This window comes from Podarcis erhardii (assembly GCF_964252035.2).
Source record: "Podarcis erhardii genome assembly, chromosome: 11".
Lineage (NCBI taxonomy): Eukaryota > Metazoa > Chordata > Lepidosauria > Squamata > Lacertidae > Podarcis > Podarcis erhardii.
The window spans coordinates 32,166,206-32,189,305 of NC_138501.1; the positions used below are offsets into that span (position 1 = coordinate 32,166,206).

Sequence of the window (23,100 nt, forward strand, 5' to 3'; positions counted from 1 at the left end):
TTCCTTTGTGAGCATGTGTTGGAAGGGTTTTTCACCCCCTGCCAACTGTTTCCAAGGACCTATGTGTGTGCCTGTATCCATCATTCTAGCCCCTACCAAGCATTGCTAATTTTCATGAGTCCCCACTTGCTATATAATATACTCATATATAGTGTTCAAATTTCCACCTATTGACCAAGTGAAGACGCCTGGGCACCAGGATAGCACCTGACATCTCCACTATCTGGAGGTGCTTGCCTGGGGATCCTCAGATCTTGACTGTTTTCACAGACTAATGCCTCATCCTGTAGAATTCTATCAGTTACATTTTATCTGCACAATCAGGATGAATTTCAGGAACCAAAATGCTTTTTCTATGCAGCCTGAGCAGGAGCACTGGACAATATTATAGTTAATTGTTGTAGCTTCTCTTCACTTACCCCACCCCACTTTCCTGCTCACAGTTGTGAAGAATATTTTTATATTATGAATGGTCTGAATCACCATTAAGAAAAGAGGTAGGAATAGGCCATTCTATATGTGGACTGTCCCTGGATCAAGTGACTTTTCTTAAATTCTCGAAGGTTGTTATACAACTAGCTCAAGGTTGTCAGCTGAACTAGCCAGATGTTTAACTGATAATCAGTCACAGTTAGTCCATCATTTGAAATATAAGACTTTAAAGCAATCTTGTCCAAAAATAGCAACTAGACATTCTGTTCTGGCGAGTGTAACCTTGGTTTAGGGAGCCATTTGGCACCTATACAGTATATCTGAGTTTCTAACACTGCTCTTATAGCATACGAAAAGTGCTTTACTGTTAGCCTAATAAGTCTGAACAAGATATTTAATATTAGAGAGAAGAGTGGTAAATGATAGCAAGCTATACTCAAGGCTAAAAGAAAGAACTTTAACCCAGGCAACTTGCATCCATCATCCCATCTACAACACCACACCAGTAATTTCAATTTAAATTAATGAAATTCACCAATATGAAAACTGGTGTCAAGCATATTCCATTGCAGCTTATCCAAAGGATCACTAAAAACATGTGGTTTTGCGTATATTTAGCAATGACCATTACAAATAGTTTGGGAATGCCACAGTGGCTTTAACCAGCATTGACAGTAGCAGAGTTATATCCACGTGTTCCAAATGGACAATTCTGCTATGCCAAAGGACATTATCAGAGCTAAGTCTTGGTCATGCAAGTGAGAAAAGGGAGGAATTCAATGTCAAACTATGACAGATGATCTGCCATCTTCTCCCACTCATGCGCTGTTCCGGGGCCACAGGGAAATGTGATGGGGCAACCCTGTTACACTAGCTGGACTTGTGCTGGCTCCCATTAGGGTGTCAGGATTCTGTCAGCAGCTCCCGGCTGGTTGCCCAGGAAAGTATAAAGACAAGGAAAAGTTTCTTACCCTCTGATTTTATTTCAATCTTTACAGAGAGAGGCTATAGAACCCAGCCTCTTGGATAATGGCGTTGTCCCGAGTGAATCGCCACTCCTCCCTGTCTCTTCCACTTCCACATTCATCATTCTCATCGTCTCCTCTACAGGTGCTGCAACATGCCCTCTGTCTTCGAGCTCTTTGCTCTCCTACTTTTAAGGCTTGCTGGGTTCTGGGAGACTGAGGGTCTGGAATGCTTTCTAATGACAATGTGTCAGCTGGGTGTTGTATTCTAGACAACAGTCTCCTATCAGTATTCTACTACAGCAGGAACATATTAATTGTGCTTCCCCTCCCCCCCAAAGAAGCTCTACAAGTTGATAGTAACAACTGAGTATAGACCTTTCATGTGAAAGAATCTTCCACACTGTTTAAAAAGGAAAGAGCAGGTTCCCTATGGCAACCATAATACAGTTTGACTTGGGACCACATGTCAAAACCTGGACACTAAATTAGTTTGATACAATTTGGTACTTTGCAATAAATTGTGCAACTGTTTTACTGCACATTCAGTACGCAACTCATCATCTATGTTACCATGCAAAAGACATCTTTAAGTGGTAGGACATGAATAACAATAAGAAATTACAATTTATTCACAACAAGGTGAATTCAAGACATATCAACATGTCAGTTTAATCATGTGAATTGGCTCTGCATGACCTTGCTGCCAAGAGCAATTTGTATATAGTTCATGTACAGCATCTCTATGCAAAAGTCCTGACAATCTGGCAGTGCCGTATTCTATCAAACAGAAGATTCCAGGACATGGTCTGTGTTCAACAACTCCAAGACTATGACTACCTCTTCCATGCTTCTGCTCTCAGGCAGGAGAATAATGTAGGAAGGTTTGTAAGTACTCAGTACATCGTAAATCAGGATTGCTGTGACATGAGATAACCTGGCAACTGACACAGCTTCAAGTGCAAAGCAACTGCTCTACGAACTGAATCATGTGACTGGGTTGTGCATCAGCAACACAAAGCAACTCTGCGGTGTGCCCAGGAGGAAGCACACAAATATTGCCTCTGCAAGAGAGGTGCACAGCTCCCATGACACTGTTAGCAGATGTAGTCTTCATTACTTCAACAGTGTCTTCTTCCATTTTCTATCTGCATAGATCCATTTAGACAGTAACTTTTATGATGCCAGAGTGTGGCATCTTTAATAGCACATAATGATTAACATCAAACTCACTAAACATCCACTCTAAAATTTCACAGTAGCAATGGTAATGGCATTTCATGCCTCTTCCCAGGCATGACTCTTCAAGTCAAAAGTGTGTCAGACTTAACCCATATGCTTCTGAAGCATTAGGGAGAGACAGCGAAGCGAAAGGGTTCCTGAATCGACACAAAATCTGTCCCTTTGTTCTACTAGTGGAACCTTAATTCTAATCTTCAACTGGCAGAGTAGCAGCAGGTGTGATGGTGTTCTCTGCGAGAGCACCAATACCATGAAGAACATGATGGAACACATTGTCTACACTTAAGGGCCTGCCTCTCCATCACCAGCACAATCTCTCACCAGTTTTAGTAATGTAGAACAGGGGATTTAGAGGCACTGTTAACAGCAAGTAAAACTGAAGTGAATGGCTGTGTCTCAGCCACCTAGCAGAGGAGGCCACTATATTAAATATCCCACTCTATTCCATGGGCTCAGGGCAGCTTAGAGCACTTTCTCAATGCTAACAGTTCTGCCTCCAAGGAGCTCATAACAGCATAGTTTTCTGACAACATTATATTAAACCAGGGACGGTTTGTCTTATGTGCAAAGTGGGGCATAGCTCTGCCAAGATTCTGAACCCCTCTCCAAACCTCCAAAGCCACGGTCCAGTCTTTGACCTGTCACTCACAATAATATCAATACATTTCCAGTGACTGAGATGATTCTGTCCGTCTTTTCTGCTTAGCCTGTCATAAAAATCATTAGCAGTAGATCCCGCTTTCTCCAAGGGAAGGAAACAGTTAAAACAGGTTAAAACAGCAACCCAAGCATAGAGAAAGCAAGGGAGGTTTCTCTTTCTCAGAAACCACCCTGGAGGCAAAATTTAAACAAAATTTAATCTCTCTAAGCCCCTGAAGGTGAAATCCAATGGGGAGGTTTCTGCAATAGACCCAAGTTGTTTGCTTCTTTGAGTGTGCACAGTTTCATTTATTGCTTCCCTCCCTCCCTCTCTCAATATGCTTGCATGTGAGAAAGAGAGGAAGAAGGATTTTGTCCAGGCACATTGAGTGAGGTGGGGTGTGTGTCTTTTTTGTAAACCCTTTGCTTTTACTTTAGAAATTCTTGAGAAAATTAATGGAAGAACCCAGCTTTCTCTTTTGCTGAAATGGTTGTGAGAAAAGGTGGACATTTGCTTATACAGGCACCTGACCCCCCTTGTGTGCAATTGGCATGTCCATGATCGCTGATGCACACACCATTTTTGGTGCTGCAAGGGGGCGGGGCAGTTTTCTATTATACTGTGATTTATAGAGGTACTGCAGTGTACAGGTTCAGTGGTAAGACTGCTGGGCTAGGGGCCTGGGAAGCCTGGGCTCAAAACCTCACTTAGCCATGAAGCTAGGATAATTGCTATGATTTTATTTTGGTGAACAATGTATGCTGCTTGAAATCCTCTATCCACTTACATAAGATTATTGAGCGCTTCTTTTAACCGAACAGGGAAACAAGCCACAGAGTGGTTGATTTAGCATTACAACAGGTGGGCTGCCCTGCCTACCTGCCAAATTTGGCCTCCCAGGGGTGTGGTAAATAAACATCTGGCCATCCAACCAAAAAGTTTCTCCACCCCTGCTTTACACCACACATAATAACAAAATGTGATTATGACCATAAGTTGATGAAGAATTGTTCCAACCATAGCTATTGGCCATAATGGCTATGTGGAATCACCTGGCAAGGGCTATTCTCTTCAGGCCATCATTGTAGAGGCATACGATTCATCACTGTGGGAAGCAGAATGCTGTACTAACTAAATGAATAACTGGTCCAATCCACGTGGGTACTTGAGATTGCAAATATATTTGTTTGTGTGGTTTAAATGCAACAAATGAATATGACAAAATTCTGCTGAAAGATTTTAAAATCATATAACGAACTCTACAGTGGTTTCCCATGCTTCCATTCCAAGGATAATCATACAGTGGTACCTCGGTTTTCGAACATAATCCATTCCAGAAGACTGTTCCGAGTTCTGAAACGTTTGAAAACCAAAAATTCAATAGCCTATAGCGAGGCCTCAGGATCTCACACTCAGTGGAAGCCATGTGGCATGTTCGACTTCTCAGGTGTGTTCAAAAACTGAAACATTTACTTTCGGGTTTACGGTGTTAAAAACCGAAATGTTCATCAACGGAAACGTTCAAAAACCAAGGTACCACTGTAATCTGAAATAATCTAAAACTGATACAATGTAATCTACCCTGCCAGTCTCAACTGCCTTTGTTGTTCTGTTCTTCTGAACCACCATTTCTTCTCTGTTGTTGTTAATATTATTAATATTAATTAAATTTATATCCTGTCCTTTCTCCCAAAGGAACCCAGGGAGGCAAACACACAAACGATGACACATCTAACGCGTCTCCAATACAGATGCAAACTAGGAAAGATCACTACTTAAAAGGTTATTGGAAGAAGGTTTTCAGTAAGCGCTGAAAAGGCAACAGAGATGGTTCCTGTCTAATATTTAACAGGAGTGAATTCCAAAGGGTAGGTGCCACAACACTAAAGACTAGATGCCTATATTTTACAGAACTGATCTCCTGATAAGATGCATCTGTAAGGAGGCCCTCTCCTGCAAAGCACAATAATTGACTGAATATATGAGCAGCGAGACAATCTTTCAGGTATTCTGGTCCAAGCTGTATAGGGCTCTACATATCAAAACTACCACTTTGAACTTAGTCTGGTAGCTACCGTACTTGGGAGACAGTGCAATTCTTTCAGCAGTGGTGTAATATGGTGCTGATATACCCTACTCTGGGGAAAAGTTGAGTTGCCACATTTAACACTAGCTGCAGCCTCTGAACAAACGTCAAAGGCAGTCCTACATACAGCACAGTTCAGTAATCCAACCTGGAGCTTATCAGTGTATGGATGACAATGGTTAGGCCATCCAGTTCAAAAATGTCAGCAGCTGTCTAACCAGCTAAAGCTGCAGTTACAGATAGGTAGCCGTGTTGGTCTGCCATAGTCAAAACAAAAAATTCCTCGGGACTATTTAATTGCTCATCGTCTAACATTGTGTATGCCATCAAATGCCAACAGTGTCCTTCAGCTCTCTATATTGGACAAACAGGCCAAACCTTACGCCAAAGGATAAACGGACATAAATCTGACATCAGGAATCACAAGACAGAGAAACCAGTAGGAGAACACTTCAATCTCCCAGGACATTCTATACAAGATCTCAAAGTAGCTGTTCTATTACAAAGGAATTTCAGAAATACACTGGAAAGAGAAGCTGCTGAATTGCAACTTATTACCAAACTTAAAACCATGGAGAGACCTTGTCTGAACAAAGACATTGGATTCTTATCTCATTATACATGACAAAGCCATTTTTCACCTTCTCACCCCTTGCTTTTTCCTGTAAGACCTATTGCAGTCGTTAAGAGTCGTCAACAGGCTCATCACAGCTATCTGCCAATCACCCATTCCCACCACCCTTCTGAGTAATACCCCTTCCCACCTTCTCACTATATAGAAGGGTCTGGTGACTTCTGTTTCAGTGTATCTGAAGAAGTGTGCATGCACACGAAAGCTCATACCTAGAACTAACTTAGTTGGTCTTTAAGGTGCTACTGGAAGGAATTTTTTGTTTCAGCTAAAGCTGGTAAAAGGCGCTTTTAGCCACTGAGGTCAGCTGGACCTCTAGTAACAAAGATGGATCCAGGAACATTCCCTGACTACAAGCCTGCTCTATGAGGGGAGCCCACTCTTTCCAAAGCAGGCAACTGACTAATTGTCTGGCCAGCTGTCATGGTTAAGAGTCAGTTTATTGGCCCTCAACAGCCCACCACAGAGTCCAGGCATCAAACCAGGGCTTTCATGGCATTTCCTGATTCATATGTTACAATTAGAGCTAAGTATCATCATCATCATCATCATCATCTAATTATTTATTGCTTGCCCTTCACCCTAAGACCCCGATGACACCTTACTCCATATTACTGTTTGTCAATACAATCAATACAAAGCGTGTTGTACATACAACTTACACCATTTCCTCCCTCAAAGCAGCCCTGAGAAATAGAGAATGGGTGACTCAGGATCATGAAGTAGCCTTTATGCCCAAGAAGGAATTTGAACAATCTCTCCACAGTAAACTCTGGAACTAATCATTCTGCAACATTGCTTCTTGGGTCTGGAATTCCACCCCAGAACACCTATGCCAAATCCCCCTTTAATGAAGCCACTGCTTAGTCCTGAATTTCCATCCCCAACTCCCACCATGCATTTACAAACACCCACCTGCCCCTGCGCTTGCCTCTCTGAGCACTCCTTCCTTCTGTTATTTTCTCTCTGCCAGACCTTACACTTTAGCTGCATAGGGAAAGGGGGACTACTTGCCTTTGGGAGAGGACAGATATTTCAAATAAGAGGTTCAAGTAAATGGGAGTGCTATTTACAAAGGATTATGCACTCAGAATGCCACCTAGATAACTGAAGTTTCAGATAATTTAATACTACGTATGAATGGAACAACAAGAGAGACAAACATCTGACAACAGTTAGAATAATTTCACATGCCAAACCATGCTGCTCATGCTTGCTTTTGAAGAAAACAAGTCCTTTTTCTGCACATGTCAGTACTAAATTATAACTATCTAGTCTAGGTCTGCAACTAAGAATTTTTCAGGAATCTATGAAAAGAAGAGATTTAAAAGTGCAATAATTTGCCAGTCTTCAACATCATTCTGTCTCTAAGGCAATAAATAGTTGCAATTTTTTGCCACTACATCTGTGATTTAAGTACATATCAATGGAGACACCTCCTAGTAAGCTACGGGTTACATTTAATAAACTATAGGTCAGATTGTCATTTTTCACATGCTAACTCAATGTGGGCAAAGAGGGAAGCAGTAACAATGTCACAAACATATGCAGGCAAACCATGCGCTTGGCTGCGCATCTTTATCATCACCTTGTAAGAAGAAAGGGCCATGGTAGTAATGATAGCTCTCCTTGTGTTTAAAAATAATACTCCCACAATCACATAGAAAAGAGAGATGGGTTTTAAGAGGAAAAAGGGGCCAAAACAGTCCCTAATTCCAAGCACATTTTTGTCCAACTATTGTCATTTCTGGTACAGACGTCTAGCCAAGGAAAACAGTACTTGAGGAAGAGATGCTGCAGGAAGCAAAATACAGAGCTCAGTGCTCCACACTAATGCACACTTAAGCCACAACCCTATCTCAGGCTCCCCTACCTCAAAAAGTAGCCTATAAATACTTAAAAACAACAACAAATATGCAATTGGAGCAGTTCTGGGTTTTAAACTCAAGTACGAGCCACCATCACATATAGTCTGGCATTTTTGGTAACATGATTTTAGAGCTTTCATTAATATACTCTGTAGAAACATGAAATGTTAGCCAGCAGTGTTATGTCTGTAGCAGCTGGCTATCATATATACCTGAGTCAAAATTAGAGTAACCCAATGACTGATGGGAATGCAGCCAGGTGCCAAAAAGGCTTAGGCAAAATTCAACACACAACTTGTTGTGGATATCTGCTTCCATTTGTATTGGGCTTTTTATACATACAGTCTATGGAAGATTCTCTAGATGAACAAGCCTGCTCATTATAGCTTTTGCATAAGAGTAGATAAAAACAACCACCATTCCATGTATACACTCCAGCAGTTGCTGATCTTTAGCAAGCCATACAGGTTCAACAAATGTTCTGTTTTGGGTTTTAAAAAAAACATATTATACCAGTCTATACTATTGTTATTATCAAAGGGTTATGCACTCACAGAATGCCATCAAGATAACAGAAGCGTCATTCCATATCAAGTGATCCATCTTTTTTACCTCATGTCATCTGATTTTCTTAATATTTTGTACACTTGTTGGATGATCAAAACTAAGTTTAAATCTAAAATTTTAATTTTTTTCTCTCATCCTGTTTTTGAGTTATGACGGTTTGAAATTTCAAAAAATTGACAATTTTGGCCTTGCCGACTACACAAAAACCTTTAAAGCTCAGCCCAGGATTGAGATACATCAAAACTAAAAACACCAATCTTTTCAGAACTTTGTGGGCTTTAACAGGATATGCCACATGGTGGACTTACTTAAAAATGTAAATTTTAAATTTAAGTTGCAAAATTTAAAAAGTGATAAAAATATGATTAAAAGTTTCCAAAAAACTGTGTTCATTATTTAATATTTCTAATAGCTATCTGTAAAATTTTATCTTGGGATCTCAATGGGATCTGTCTGCCTTATACATGTCTGCATTATTGGCTTCTATTTAGGATAAATGGGTCTTCTTGGAGGAAATATATAACAAAATAAACAAGACTTCAACTATAATATTAGTCATTGCAGGCATATCTTTAGAAAGTTATCAATTAAAAGGTGTCTGAAAAGCCAGTCAAGCTTTTCTTTTAAAAATGTATTCCAAAGAAGATTGATAGCTTGCTGTTGCATGATAGAATTAACACTTTGAAAGAATTCTTGTTAGTACTTCATCTTGTGACCATTACAACAAAATGCATATCAAACAAAATTATGGGGAAAATGTGTAAGAAGGTCACAGCTGCTTCTTCACTTTTATAGTCCACCAACAGCACATGGGTCAACAACCATGTTAGCTTGTATTCACAGGTCGCATACTCAGTTATCTCAGCCATATCCAGAGATTTTGTACCTCCTTCAATGTCAAACTTCTCCCTCTCATTGCTAAAGAAGTACACCTTGGTCACAATTTCTGTTGGACTGAATGCAGCAATGAAATACTTGTGTTCCCCCTTGATCACTTTCACTCTTTTAGTCATTTTAGGAGAATTTCTTCTTTTCTGCACTCCTCATTTGTTGAAAATAAGAACTAGATAGAAAGGATGTTATCTTGGCACCCGTTAAACAGTTCCAGCAGTGTCATAATGTTGTTTGATATTTATTTTGTTGCTAAACTTAGTTTTGATCATTCAACAAGTGTACAAAATCCTAAGAAAATTGGATGACATGAGGTAAAAAAGTTGGACCACGTGATATGGAATGATCAAGAAGTTTCAGTTAATTTATTGATATGTATGGACAGAATGACAAAAGAGGAAAAACATCTGACAAGGATTTGAGATGTCAAAACATACTCCCCAAAACTAGTCTGGCCCACCTTTCCAGTAAATACTTCCATTATCTCCGACAACTGGCCATGATATCTTGAGTTATGAGAGAGCTGGAGTCCAACAAAGTCTAAAGTTAACCAGGTTGGGGAAGTATTTGGCAAATCTACAGAACATGAGGGGGAAACTTTTCACATGGGTGGCTAAGGCAAGTAGCAGAGAGAAAACAAATTACCTGAATGCTACACAGAGGCATTTTGGAATGGGCAGTTTTAACAAAACTTAAGATCAGGGAGCTATATTGCCTGATTGATGCAAATGTTTGCTTCTAGGTGTATCCAACCAACTAACAACTTCCTAAGGAATATCTGTAAAGCTTCAAGGTCCTTTGGCAAATGGGAATAATTTTTAATGCCTTAGATTTTCTGTGCTTTGTTCTTCAGCACAAAACATATGCAGTATGTTGTAAATATCCCACTGATTTCACTGGAATCCACATTCTAATAACTGTGCTGGCAGCATTTAAATGTTACACAAAAAAGCATGTAAGTGAACACTAGAATCTTTTTGTTGTCCCAAGAAGAGCCATGTTACAGAAGCAGTGGGGTCATCAGGCCTTTTTGCATGCAACATAGATTCAGGCCTTTAGATTTAGGATGTAATAGATTAGGTTCTTCAAGGCCAGAAGCAGGTTTTCTAAAATAAAACACAAACCATTCAATGGCAATACTGAAGCTCAGATCCAAGTAGACCAAAAGCAAGAGAGAAAGCAAGGCCACAAAATCCCATGAAGTGGAAAAGCCATGGAAATCTACAGGCAAGACTGATTGTCCCCAGCAAGCAAAAAAAACCTAAGCATGCAGTCTCAGGCTTCAGAAAAGTCTGAAGATGGAAAGTTGGCATTCTGCTACTTGGTGCAATCAAGGTACACTAAATCTCAAGTTATAGATTAAGCAATATTTTATAGTTATTTCTTCTTACTTTTTAAAAAACCAAATGCCTATGCGGGTAGGTAGGTGCTTAGCCCTTGTTACTCTATTCCCTATCCTCTTCATCTCTCTCCCATAGATAAAAATACAGTTTAGGGAGGGAGTTTGTGAACTGAAAACCAGCAGCTTCTTTCTGCATGCCTTTCTTCCATTGAGATGCCCCTGGCTGGTTTAAGGAGAACAAGAAAGGAGAGAAACAAGACAACACACAGTGACTCTAAGAGGAAACAGAAAAAAGGTGTTCATCTACTCTACTAAGGTCTCTGGCTTCCTAGCAATTACGCTCACTGAACATCAGGGATCTACCGAAGAGAATGTTAAATTATGACTAGCTTAGACCTGTACACAAAATATTACACATGCAGATGAATCCTTTCGCTGGTTTCAATCGACCAAAGAAAGGTCTAGCGTGGCTTGCAAGCTCATTATGTATACTTGACAATGAGGAAGTTGGACCACATCTCCCTAGCCCGAGATATTGCCTGGTCTCCCGAGTTGCCAACTTGAAGACAAAAATAGAGGTGCTGCAAGCTATATTTGCAGCAACAGAACTTGAATTCAGGGCACTTTAGGGCGTGGGGTTTCAGGTGCTGGCCCCTCCTTTGCCTTCTTGAAGAAACCATCCAGGACAATTAGTTAATGACCGAGCCCTACAGACACCGTAAGCCATAGGAGAACAGAAACCAGAAACCATAACAGTACTATTTGTTGCTTTTCACTAGTTAACCATGACATGCACTTTACTATGTAAACTAACCACACATGTGTTATCTTGATACATAAGAAGCATCTAGATTACAGTTCATTTCACACATAGAATCATAGAATTGTGGAGTTAGAAGGGACCACAAGGATCATCTAGTCCAACCCCTGCAATGCAGGAATCTTTTGCCCAACGTGGGGCTCAAACCAATGACCCTGAGATTAAGAATCTCATGCTCTACAAGCTGAGCTATCACATGATCCTTATATTCTTTGGGGGAGGAGAGGGGAATGTGTAAAATAAGAATATTATTAACCAAGGATAGAAAGCAGAATACTGTATCATCTTTAAAAAAAAAAACAACCCAAAAAAACTCCCATGCACATTCCAGCCAATACAGATTCCACAACTGCAAAAATACACATATGTATACTGTATGCATTAAGTGGCACTTTCAAAAACTCTCATAGCTGTACTAGTGGTTGGCACCATAGATGAAAAGGTAGTACAGTAGTGTTCAAACTACTTTGGAATAGCCATTCACCCAACCCACAAGCTGCTTAAGGAGCCATTTTCCTCACTTTTGAAAGCAACCAGCAGGGCTAAAAAAAAATCCCCAGCATTTTAAAATATTTCGACTAAAGAGGATTTTCTCAGAGTGTTAACTGCTTGCAGGAAATGAGTGTCTATATATTATTCCTCTTTCCATTATCTTTCTAGTACTTATGGAAAACAGGATCGCTGATTAAGTGTCAGACCTGGCTGACCAAACAAGAGCAACAAATGTTTCCTGTTTTATGGCTGATGCATTCCAGTAATATTTAACGTTATCCATATTCAAAGCTGAATAAATAAGTCTCTGGTTTCATTGCCATTGTGACATTTCTCAGTGCTGCTAACCAAGAAGCAAGATATTTACTTAGCTATTACGGAAGGTAGTCTTGGTTCCGATTTAAATTCCAACATAGTTACCTATTACAGTGCCTCTCTTACAGATAATAGTGGAAATGACGTGGCCTACCTTTAAAAGGCAAGCATTCCAGACTTCATGGACATGTTAAAGACACCCATTTCCCTCCTTTACAACTCCTAGATTCAGTATGAAATCCTTACCCCATGATGACCAATGGAGACGTGCTATGTGAGTCCTTTAAGCAGACCAATTCCTAAATGGATTTGCCTTGCACTTTTACAACGCGGCAACTGGACCCAGCTAGTTAGCAGTGCTGACACTCCTCCTCGGTCTGGTTTTCTGCCTTTTTCTGTAGTAGATCCCAGGTGTTTCCACGAAATCCACGGGGCCCTATAATCCTTCTCAGCAGAATTTCAAACGCTAGAGTCTACAGGCATGTGGGAGCGTGGCCGGGGGAAGGGGGAAGAAACCCTTATGTAGAGAAGGCAGGGAGTCTGGCTAGGGAGTCGGCCCGAGGGGACTCTCCCCCATAGCCTCCCGGAGCCAGTCTCCTCCGCACCCCCTGCACCACGGGGTCCAGGGGCAGCTCCAGCTCCCTGCCAGGAGGCGGCGGACAGGAGGTAGAAGCAGCAGCACCAAGCCAACTCTCCTTCTGCAGGGAGGAGGGGGGGGGGGATTAGAAACCCCACAGCAGCGCTTACGCCGTTGGCAGTTAATACAAATGCCCTGGAGCGGCGGCGAGAGCCCCGGATCGCCGTCCGTCTCAGGTGCACAGCGGGATTGGGGGGCTTGCGGTGTGCGCAGCGCTCCGCGCCGCCCTTCCTTCTAACACCCCCGCCGGCGGCAGCAGCAGCAGCAGAATGGGGGGTGTCGCTTCATTTTCCCAAGCAGCAGCAGCAGCAGCGGCGACGGCGGCAGCAGCAGCAGCGGGAGGCGGCGGCGGAGGAAGAAGCCGTTTCGCCGGCGCTGACATCGGGCTCCGGTAAAACGGCGGCTGAGGCAGGGCACCGGCCGCGCATCCCTTGCAAGGGAGGGATGATGAAGACGGGGGGGGGGGCTAAAGGGGAGATGTGGCGGGTCCCCCTTCAGGCACGCCTGTTTCTGCAGCGGGGGAGCATCTTCCTTCGGCTCGGAGCTGGCAGATCAATCATTCACAGCAGCAGCAGCAGCAGCGAGGCGGGAGGAGAAAAAGGAGGAGGAGTGGCGGTGGTGGTAACCGCGTCGATAGCAGCAGAGCCCCCTCGCGCCCCTCTCTGCAGCAGCGGGGCCACAGCGCGGGCTGCGGCGGCGACAGCGGGAGGAGGAGGAGGAGGAGGGCGCTTGCCCCTACAACACCTCAGGCACCGTTCCCCCGACGGGCGGGAAGGCAGGCAGTCAAGGCGCGGGGCTCTCCAACCGCAGGGTCACTCCGTGCCCGGCCGCTCAGGCTCTTCCCTGCCCGCAAAAGCCTCTCCGCGCCGCCCGCTCACATCCTCCCGCCTCACACCTCCTCCTCCTCCTCCTCTCCCCGCCCTCGCACACGCCTCCGCCTCAGTCAGTTGCTCCCTCACTCTCTCCCTCTGCCGGTTTCCCGCGCAGGACAGGCTGGGGGCGTGAGGGGGGAGAGCCGGGAGGGCGGCGCTCAGAGCTGGAGGCGCCAGAGAAGAGACGGGCGCCCCGCTCTCCCTTCGCTCGGTCCCTCCCACCGGCGCCCACAGCCACCCAAACCCAAAAAATGCAATTAAAAAATGCGGTGGAAGGGCTGCGGCTGCAGCGGCGTGTAAGCAGCCCGGGCTAGGCGCGGAGTCTGCCCCTCCACTCGGGCCCAGCTCTTTCCCTGCGGGGCTGCGCGGTGCAATGTCTTCTCTCGGCTACTCCGCAACCACGAACCCCCCGCGCGGCAGCACCTGCTTATTCTGCCTCCATCCTCTACTCGGGGACCTTTAAATAGGGCACGTCACCACGCTCCCCTACGCATCGCCGTCACACACTGCTCCCGGCGCTGACGTCACCGGGGTGCGGGGGATGATGTCAGGTTGGTCCACGCCGCCGGAAGCGCTTCTATAATAGGGAATGGAATAGGGGCGCGCGCGAGTGCAAAGAGAGGAATGGATAGGCTGGGCTGCTGCGACCCACCTCCAGGATCTTGGCTTGCCCCTGGTGCGTCGTCTAACCACCCACCCACCCCATAGTTACCCTCAAAAAAATTGCTTGTCTAGAAAGAGAAGTTCTGACTCTTCGTTTTCCATCTAAAGCCTGAAAACATGCCGTGAAAGTAGCAAATACGCCCTGAAGCAAGTCAAACCCAGACTCTGATGCTGGGAGTCAGCGTTGCAATTTGAATTGCAAACCAGGCAGGCAGCTAGCACAATGCTAAAAGGGTCACGTCCTCTTTGATGTTGTTTATATGTTGCTTTGGAGATTTTTACTCAAAGAGCAACTCATAAATACTTAAAATAAATAGAATATTATACTACCCATAGTCTAAGGATGAAGTGGGCAACGACTAGATTGCACTGTAAAATATTTTTAGTAGAATTTTACGCATCTTTGGGTTTTTTGGTTTTGTGTTCAATATGACTTCTGTGATTGCATATAATAAACATATTTTCAAATAAAAGATGGCTTGTATGATTACAGCTTAAATTAGAAAGTATGATGGCAAAAAACATTTAAAAATTAGAAAGAAGCCAATGCTGTGAATTGCTAAAGAGAATCGATCTACCTTTTGGTGGAAACAGGAAGCTGTTTCTACCAAGTCATCAACCAAGAAATCAGTTCCTCTTGGGCAGAATTGTGAATGCTAACCAGCAGCTGCTTGCCAGGTGTCAGACAGAAATATTTCCCAGTTCCTATCTAGACACCAGGGGCAGAACCAGGGAACTGAATAGAAAACCACTAGAAACCCACTTTTCATGTATCAACAGACATATAACTTAGTTATCTGTTTGCATTAAAAGTTTTACTGATTTTATGTGTTTTTGTTAATAAATTTTTTTTAGCAGTTTGCGGAATTTAGCTGTGTTTTATCAATAATTTTATTATGTACACCACTTAGAGACAGGTGGGATGTAGCAGCTGTCTCAGGCAGTGGAAGTCCCCAAGGCAGCATTCCTGCAGGAGCCCCACCTGCACTGCCGCCACCTGTGGAGAAGCAAGCACCAATTTTCTGCAAGATGTTTGTGAGATCTTGTGAGATCTCAGCAGAACTTGCTGCCACTGTACAACCTAGCTGAGGGATGCTTCAATGGGGGTTGCAGCACTTCCCATCTTGCCTCAACAGGACACACTGACCCTGCCTAGAGAGACCTGTGACTGAGCAGCCTCAAAATCTTACATATAATTGTTACTGCTGGGTCTGGAAGAATTTGTAAGCAGAATTAAAATAAGCTGCTAGTACTGTTCCACAAGAGTTCATGTAATACTATATATAGATAGGAAAACATTTCTATATTGGAATCCTGTAATGCTAACTGTTTGCGTACAAATATACGGCCAGGAATTTACACAGATGAATGAAAAGAAATTGAAACATAGTATTCTGTAACATGATAGAAGAGTAAAACTGTAATTTTTAGTCAAAGGAAGGAAATAAATGCAATTCAGCTCTTCCTACCTGCATGTCAATGACCTGGAGCTTTTATTTCCTTTCAGCTTGTCATTCTTTAGCTTTTTTTCTTTTTATTCACTTGCTTGTGGTTCCTTTTTACCTCATTCATTCTTTGCTCATATTGAGACGTCTTTGGTGGTCTTTACACACATAGCCCTGTTGTTTACTCTTGTGATGTTCTTGTGCCGACTCTTCAAATCTCTCAACGGTCTCAACTGCCGTCCCCATGGAAACCTCTAGAACCTTCTAATTCCAGAAGCAGAGTAAAGAAATAATAGTTTACAAAAGCACCTTGTTTCAGACTTGTTTAAGAACAGCACATTCCAAATGAGGCAGAGAAAATTATACATTTGCCTTGTAAAGGCCCTCAGCCAAAGTGGGAAGAAGTAGATTTCCCCACATCTGATCCATTAGTTAACTCAAATCTACCTCAAGTTCTGATTAGCTAATAAAAACCAAAACGTCTCACGGGAAACATACATGCTGCTATTTATAGACTTGCTTTCGCTGCTGCTGTTTAAAGGAGTATAAAGGAAACAACAAAGAAAATTAAATGGGTAACAAGCTTTCTAATTTGAAAACAGTTTGAATTAACTACATTGTTTAATTGGATGCTTTAATTTCCATGCATCCATTCAAAGTTTCAACAAGTACATTGGCCTCACGTTGATACCTATCGCCTCAAGCAATAATAGTGAACTTCCCAGAGAGGTATTCTGATACTAGTAACACAAGTGCATGTAGAAACATGTATTAATTGGTATTTAATATCAGTTACTTTGAAACTGTGAAGTATGTTGTTATCTCTATGGTTTATTGATATACTGATTTTCAGCTCAAAGGTGAGGCGGTCTCTGACTTAATACACATTAGGAAGTGTAATTATTGGTACAAAATTCAAATGGGTGAAGATAGGCTCTAGCTTTGGGTAATTTCTTATTTCAAAATGTTCAAATTTATGACAGGCGTATGGAATTCACTTGGAAATGTAACGTACAGAAACAAGAGTTGACACAGTTGCCCTTTCTTCTTCAAGTATGGGTCAGAAAGAGCAAAACATTAACAGCATCAATATGAAAACTGTCATATCCCAAGAAAATAGAATACCAGAAAGCTTTTACCTAACACTATTTAGAGCCCTTAATAAAAGATATGGACTATTGGAGCATGAAAGAAAAATTAAGCTCTTGTTACAAGCTACTAATCAGTATGTAACTGGAAAGGGCATCTCCTGCAGTATAGGCCTCAAGCCTCAGGAGAATAAATGTTTGGAATCCATTTCCCAAAACTGTTGTGGAGATTAGTGAGTTTTCAGAATATAAATTCATTTTGACATATATTACTATGCTTATTTTATTTTTTAAATGTCAAAGTCTTAATTAAAAAAAAATCTGTTTAATGTATATTTTCTCTGGAGTTTTAAATATATTTTACTTTCATATGCACTTTAAATATTTTCTATTTTGTTCTTTTTTTGATATGGTCTATGACCAGTACAACAATATTCTGTTTTATTCTATATAAGTTTAATAAACTACACAGACTTAGTTTATCTCCCATCCAGCCTCTGCAGGTTAATCCCCCACCCCATGTCAGCAAAAACTCCTACTCTTTACTGCTCTATAACTCCAACAGGATCTGTAGATTTTCCTTTTTTTTTTTTTTAAATATTTTTATTAGTTTTATAGAATAAAAAAGAACAAAGAATAAAATACAAAAGTTTCATAAATCATATTTCTTTTACAGAATCCTTTGGACTTCCCCACATCTTCCCGAATCTGCATTATTTATAATACCAACTTCAGCATTTTGTTATCTTATTTCATCACTTATTGTATCTTTCGTTTTGTCATATTACCCATTTCAATATATTTGTAACCCAATATTCATGATACAAAGTCTTCAGCTATTTATTATCTTATTTCATTACTTATTGTATCTTTCAGTTCATTATTGTGTCTTTCAATTCATTACTTATTGTATCTTTCAATTTCATGTTACCAAAGTTAAAGTTATTGTAACCATGATCTTATATATTGTAATTAAAACATAATGCAATAAAGATTTTTCTTAATTTCACCTCTCTTTTCTTGTGCCTTATTTTTCATTTCACCTAATTACCATTGCTGGGGCTAATATTTCCTAAAAAGTGCATTTTCTTAACATTCATACAGCTTATAATATTTTTGTAAATAGTCCTTAAATTTTTTCCAGTCCTCTTCCATTTTTTCTTCTCCCAAGTCTCGGATTCTGCCAGTCATCTCCGCCAGTTCCATATAGTCCATCAACTGCGTCTGCCATTCCTCCAGTGTGGGTAAATCTTGTGTCTTCCAACACTTTGCGATGAGAATTCTTGCTGCTGCTGTGGCATACATAAAAAAAGTTCTATCCTTCTTTAGCACATTCTGGTCTACAATGCCCAGAAGGAAGGCCTCCGGTTTCTTAGGCAAGGTATATCTAAATACCTTTTTTAACTCATTATAGATCATTTCCCAAAAGGCCTTCACTTTCGGACATGTCCACCAGAGATGAAAGAACGTCCCTTCCGCCTCTTTACACTTCCAGCATTTATTATCAGACAGGTGATATATCTTAGCAAGCTTGACTGGGGTCATGTACCACCGGTATATCATTTTCATAATATTTTCTTTCAGGGCACTACATGCCGTGAATTTCAATCCGGTGGTCCATAGCCTTTCCCAGTCCTCAAACATAATGTTATGTCCAATATCCTGTGCCCACTTTATCATGGCGGATTTGACTATCTCATCCTGTGTATTCCATTTAAGCAGCAAGTTATACATTCTTGAAAGTAATTTGTCTTTAGGTTCTAACAATTCTGTCTCTAATTTCGATTTTTCCACCTGAAACCCAACCTTTTTATCTGTTTTGAAAATTTCCCGAATTTGAGCATAATGCAACCAGTCTCGCACCTTGCTTTTTACATTTTCAAAACTCTGCAGCTTCCAATTGTCACCATCTTTTTCAATTAATTCCCAATATTTTGGCCAGTAGGCCTCCATGTTAAGTCTCTTACGTGCCTTGGCCTCTGCCGGTGAAAGCCACCTTGGTGTTTTGCTCTCCAATAAGTCTTTATATTTTGTCCAGACCATAAAAATTGCTCTTCTAACAATATGATTTTTGAACATTTTATGAACTTTAACCTTGTCGTACCACAAATACGCATGCCACCCAAAAGCGTTATCAAACCCTTCCAGATCTAGGACATCAGTGTTCTCTAACAAAAACCAATCTTTCATCCAGCAGAAGGCTGTAGATTCGTAATATAACCTCAAGTCTGGCAGGGCAAATCCCCCCCTTTCTTTCGCATCTGTTAGTATTTTAAACTTAATTCGGGGCTTTTTGCCCTGCCAAACGAACTTAGAGATATCCTTCTGCCACTTTCCAAAACATACCACTTTGTCCACAATCTGCAGGGTCTGGAACAAGAATAACATTTTCGGCAAAACATTCATCTTTATAGCTGCTATTCGGCCTAACAAGGAAAGTTTTAGTCTTGTCCAAGTTTCCAAATCCCTTTTGATTTCTGACCAGCATTTCTCATAGTTGTCCTTAAACAAATTCAAGTTTTTAGAAGTCAAGTACACCCCTAGGTATTTTACCTTTTTAACCACATTTAATCCTGTCTCTTTCAAAAACTCATCTGCTTCTGTAGACGTTAGGTTCTTTGCTAAGACCTTAGTCTTTTGCTTGTTCAACTTAAATCCCGCCACCCGACCATAATCAGAAATTAAGTCCAAAACTCTTTTTGTGCTAGAAACTGGCTCCTGTAATGTTAATACCAAATCATCTGCAAATGCTTTCAGTTTATATTGTTTCACTCCAACCTCAATGCCCCGAACTGACCGGTCCCTTCTGATCATATTCAAAAGCACCTCCAGGACCGAGATAAACAATAATGGGGATAGAGGGCACCCTTGTCGTGTCCCTTTTTCAATATTGAATTCCTCCGTCACCACATTGTTTACTATCAATTTAGCTTTTTGATCTGAATATATTGCTTCTATACCATTTTCAAACCCCCGTCCCACTCCCATCCCTTCCAAATTTTTCTTCATGAACATCCAAGAAATATTGTCAAAGGCTTTCTCCGCATCAATAAAAATTAGTACCGCTCTAGTATTAATATTTGTTTGTAAGAGTTCCAAAATGTCAATAATGTTTCTCGTATTGTCAAACAAATGCCTACCCGGGAGAAAGCCTGCTTGATCTTTGTGAATCACTTCGTTCAGTACTTTTTAAAATCTATTTGCCAAAATATCTGCAAAAATTTTGTAATCCACATTTAGGAGTGAGATGGGACGGTAGTTCTTAAGTTGAGTCTTTTCAGTTTCTGTTTTAGGAATCAATGTGATGAAAGCTTCTTTCCACGTTTCTGGTGCCTTCTTACCCTCCATGATCTGGTTACATACCTCCATCAAGGGTTGTATCAAATAGTCCTTCAAAACCTTATAATATTTGGAGGTAAGTCCATCAGGGCCTGGAGATTTGCCTAATTGGAGGTTCTGTATGGCACTCTCGATTTCCTGCTGTGAAACTTTAACATTCAGGGTTGTTCTCATTTCCTGGGAAATTTTTTGTAATCCGTTAGTTTTGATAAATTGATCTATCTCAGATTCTTTCTGCGGCCCTTGTGCATACAGATCTTTGAAATATCTCTGGAAACATTTCCTAATTTCTTCAGGCTTCTGAACCATTCTTCCTTCAATCTCTAGATTTGTGACTGTATTTAGTTTTTGTCTTTTTTTCAACTGCCATGCTAGCAGTTTCCCACACTTGTTTGCTGACTCGAAAGATCTTTGTCTCATTTGTTTAATTTTCCACTCCACTTCTTGGTTTATCAGTTTCATGTATTGGGCCTGGAAAAAATTCACTTCTCTCAGCACTTCCTTAGACTTGGGCCTGGATCTTAATTTCCTTTCACCCTCACTTATTCTCTCCAGTATCTTCTGCTTCTTTTCATTCCAGAGTCTTTTCTTTACAGTGTTTTGTTGTATTAGAAACCCTCTCATCACCGCTTTACTTGCGTCCCAGATTGTTCTTTTTTCCACCGTAGTGTTTAAGTTTATCTCAAAGTAATCTTTTAAAGTTTTTTGGGCCTTCTTCACAATTTCCTGATCTCTGAATAAAGTGTCATTCATTTTCCATCGGAAGAATCCGGTTATGTTTAGTCTCAATTCCATTTTCAAAGCATTATGGTCGGAGCAAGTTTTGGGGCAGATTTCCACTTTTCTAGTTTTAGGTGCCAGTCCTTTAGTTATCCATATTTGGTCGATTCGTGTCCATGACTGATGAGCTTCAGAAAAGAAAGTTCCTTCTTTACCTAGGGGGTTGTTGACTCTCCATATATCAATCAAATCCATATTGTCTGTCATTTCAAAAAAGGTTTTAGGTAGTCTGCCTTCTTTTGTTATATTTACACTCTGCGACTTATCCATATTTACAGAGACAACCCCATTCATATCTCCCAACATAATGATGTTGTTATAGTCTAGATAGTCCAGTAAAGTCTCATGCAGCTTCTTAAAAAATTCCGATTTTCCATCATTTGGTGCATAGATTCCTAATATCAAAAATTTTTCTCCATGTGTATAGATTTCAATGGCCAAAATTCTGCCTTGTTCATCTTTAAATAGAAATTTCGGTGACAGGCTCTCCTTTGCATAGATCACTACTCCTCTTTTCTTAACTCTGTCCGAAGAAATAAATTCTTGGCCTAACCTTTTATTAATTAGCACTTTCCGATGAAGCCTTGTCACATGTGTTTCTTGCAGGCAAATAATGTCCAATTGTTCTTTCTTCAATATATGAAATACTTTCCTTCTTTTTTCTGGAGAATTTCCGCCATTTATATTCCAACTAAGAAGTTGCAGAGACATCCTGAATCAATTTATAGGCCTTACAATGGGGTGTCTAGGTCCCCCGTTCCCGGCAGTGGCAGTGATGGTCCAGCTCCAGGCTGTTTGGTTTCTGGTGGTGGGGGTGGCCAAGACGCAACTGCTCCTTTCTGGAGGTCTTCCCCGTTGTCGTGAAGAAACTTCTGCTGGTCCTCTGGTGTTCTGATTCTTATTTTCCTTCCTTTATAGCTGAATGATAGTCCTTGCGGGAACTCCCACCTATAAGGGATTGTGTTGTTTCTCAACAGCTTTGCCAGTTCTAAGTATGAGGCTCTAAGATCCAATAACAATTTGGGTATGTCTCTGTAAATTTCAGCCTTTTTACCTTCTATCTCTAGAGATTTTTTGAAATGTAGGCCTAGTATCTTGTCTCTTTCTTCTCTTGATCTCAAGATGACCAAACAGTCTCTGGACTTGTCTTTCTTCACCGATCTGCCCAGTCTAAATGCAGTCACAATTTTAAAGTCTTTCTCCTCTTCTATTCCCCAAAATTTGGAGAATAAAAGTGTCAAAAATCCCTCCAAATTACCTTCCTCCAATTCTGGGACAGCTCTCAACCTAAGGTTATTCTCCTTGTTTCTCAATTCCACCATCGACAGGTAGGCCTGTTGTTCCCCTACCTGTCTTTGCAGAGGCTTGATTTCACCTTTAATCTCATCAACTTTTTTGCTTGCTTGCTCCGCTTTTTGATAGGCTTCCACAGCTAATTTATGGTTTTCAGCTGTAGCTCCTTGTAGATTCTCAATTGCCTGTGTATTCTGAGAGACCTTTTCAGATAGTGCACCAATAGTAGTTGTTGCTTGGTCTATTTTTAGTGATTGATTGTCCACTTTTTGATTTAAAATTGCTAATTGTTCTAAAATTTGTTTCAAAACTGTGTCAGATCCTCCTGTTGCCATGTCCTCTTCAGCAGGCTGTTCAGCCTCCACCTCCTGTGCTGTCAGGACGGTTGGAACAGATGATCTGCGATGATGAGCTAAAGTTGTTTGGACAAGTTGCACAGGCTTCCTTTCTTTTTCTTTCTCTTTTTCTCTTTCTTTAGCTTTGGCTGCTCTTGTTTTCCCTGTGCCACTCATTCCACACCTGCCTCTTGTTCAAGGTCAAATTATCCTTTATTCCATGAGAAAGCAAGTCCAGAGTACAAACAATTAAACCACAGAAATTCCAAACAAAGTATGTTTCCCAGGCCTCTGTAACTCCACAATCCTCTAGGGGGAGTATCTTAAAGTTTCAGGGAAGGAGAGAATTTTTCCGCC

The 23,100-nt window shown here is 41.2% G+C and overlaps 1 protein-coding gene across 4 annotated transcripts in view; it reads right to left on the bottom strand.

The window, feature by feature from the left end:
• The window catches only part of HOMER1 (homer scaffold protein 1), a 74,212-nt gene extending 58,060 nt beyond the window's left edge, over positions 1-16,152 (bottom strand). The window contains exon 1 of one of the 4 annotated variants that reach the window (XM_081881236.1): positions 15,933-16,152. Coding sequence is in view for 1 of the 4 variants with exons in the window: in XM_081881235.1 (XP_081737361.1) it covers positions 12,538-12,542 (5 nt within the window). In the remaining 3 variants the exon portion in view is untranslated. Of the gene's footprint in view, positions 1-12,445; positions 12,512-12,537; positions 14,251-15,932 lie in introns of those variants that run through there. The other 3 variants (XM_081881238.1, XM_081881235.1, XM_081881237.1) reach the window with 3 other exon arrangements.
• Positions 16,153-23,100: the final 6,948 nt, after the last annotated feature.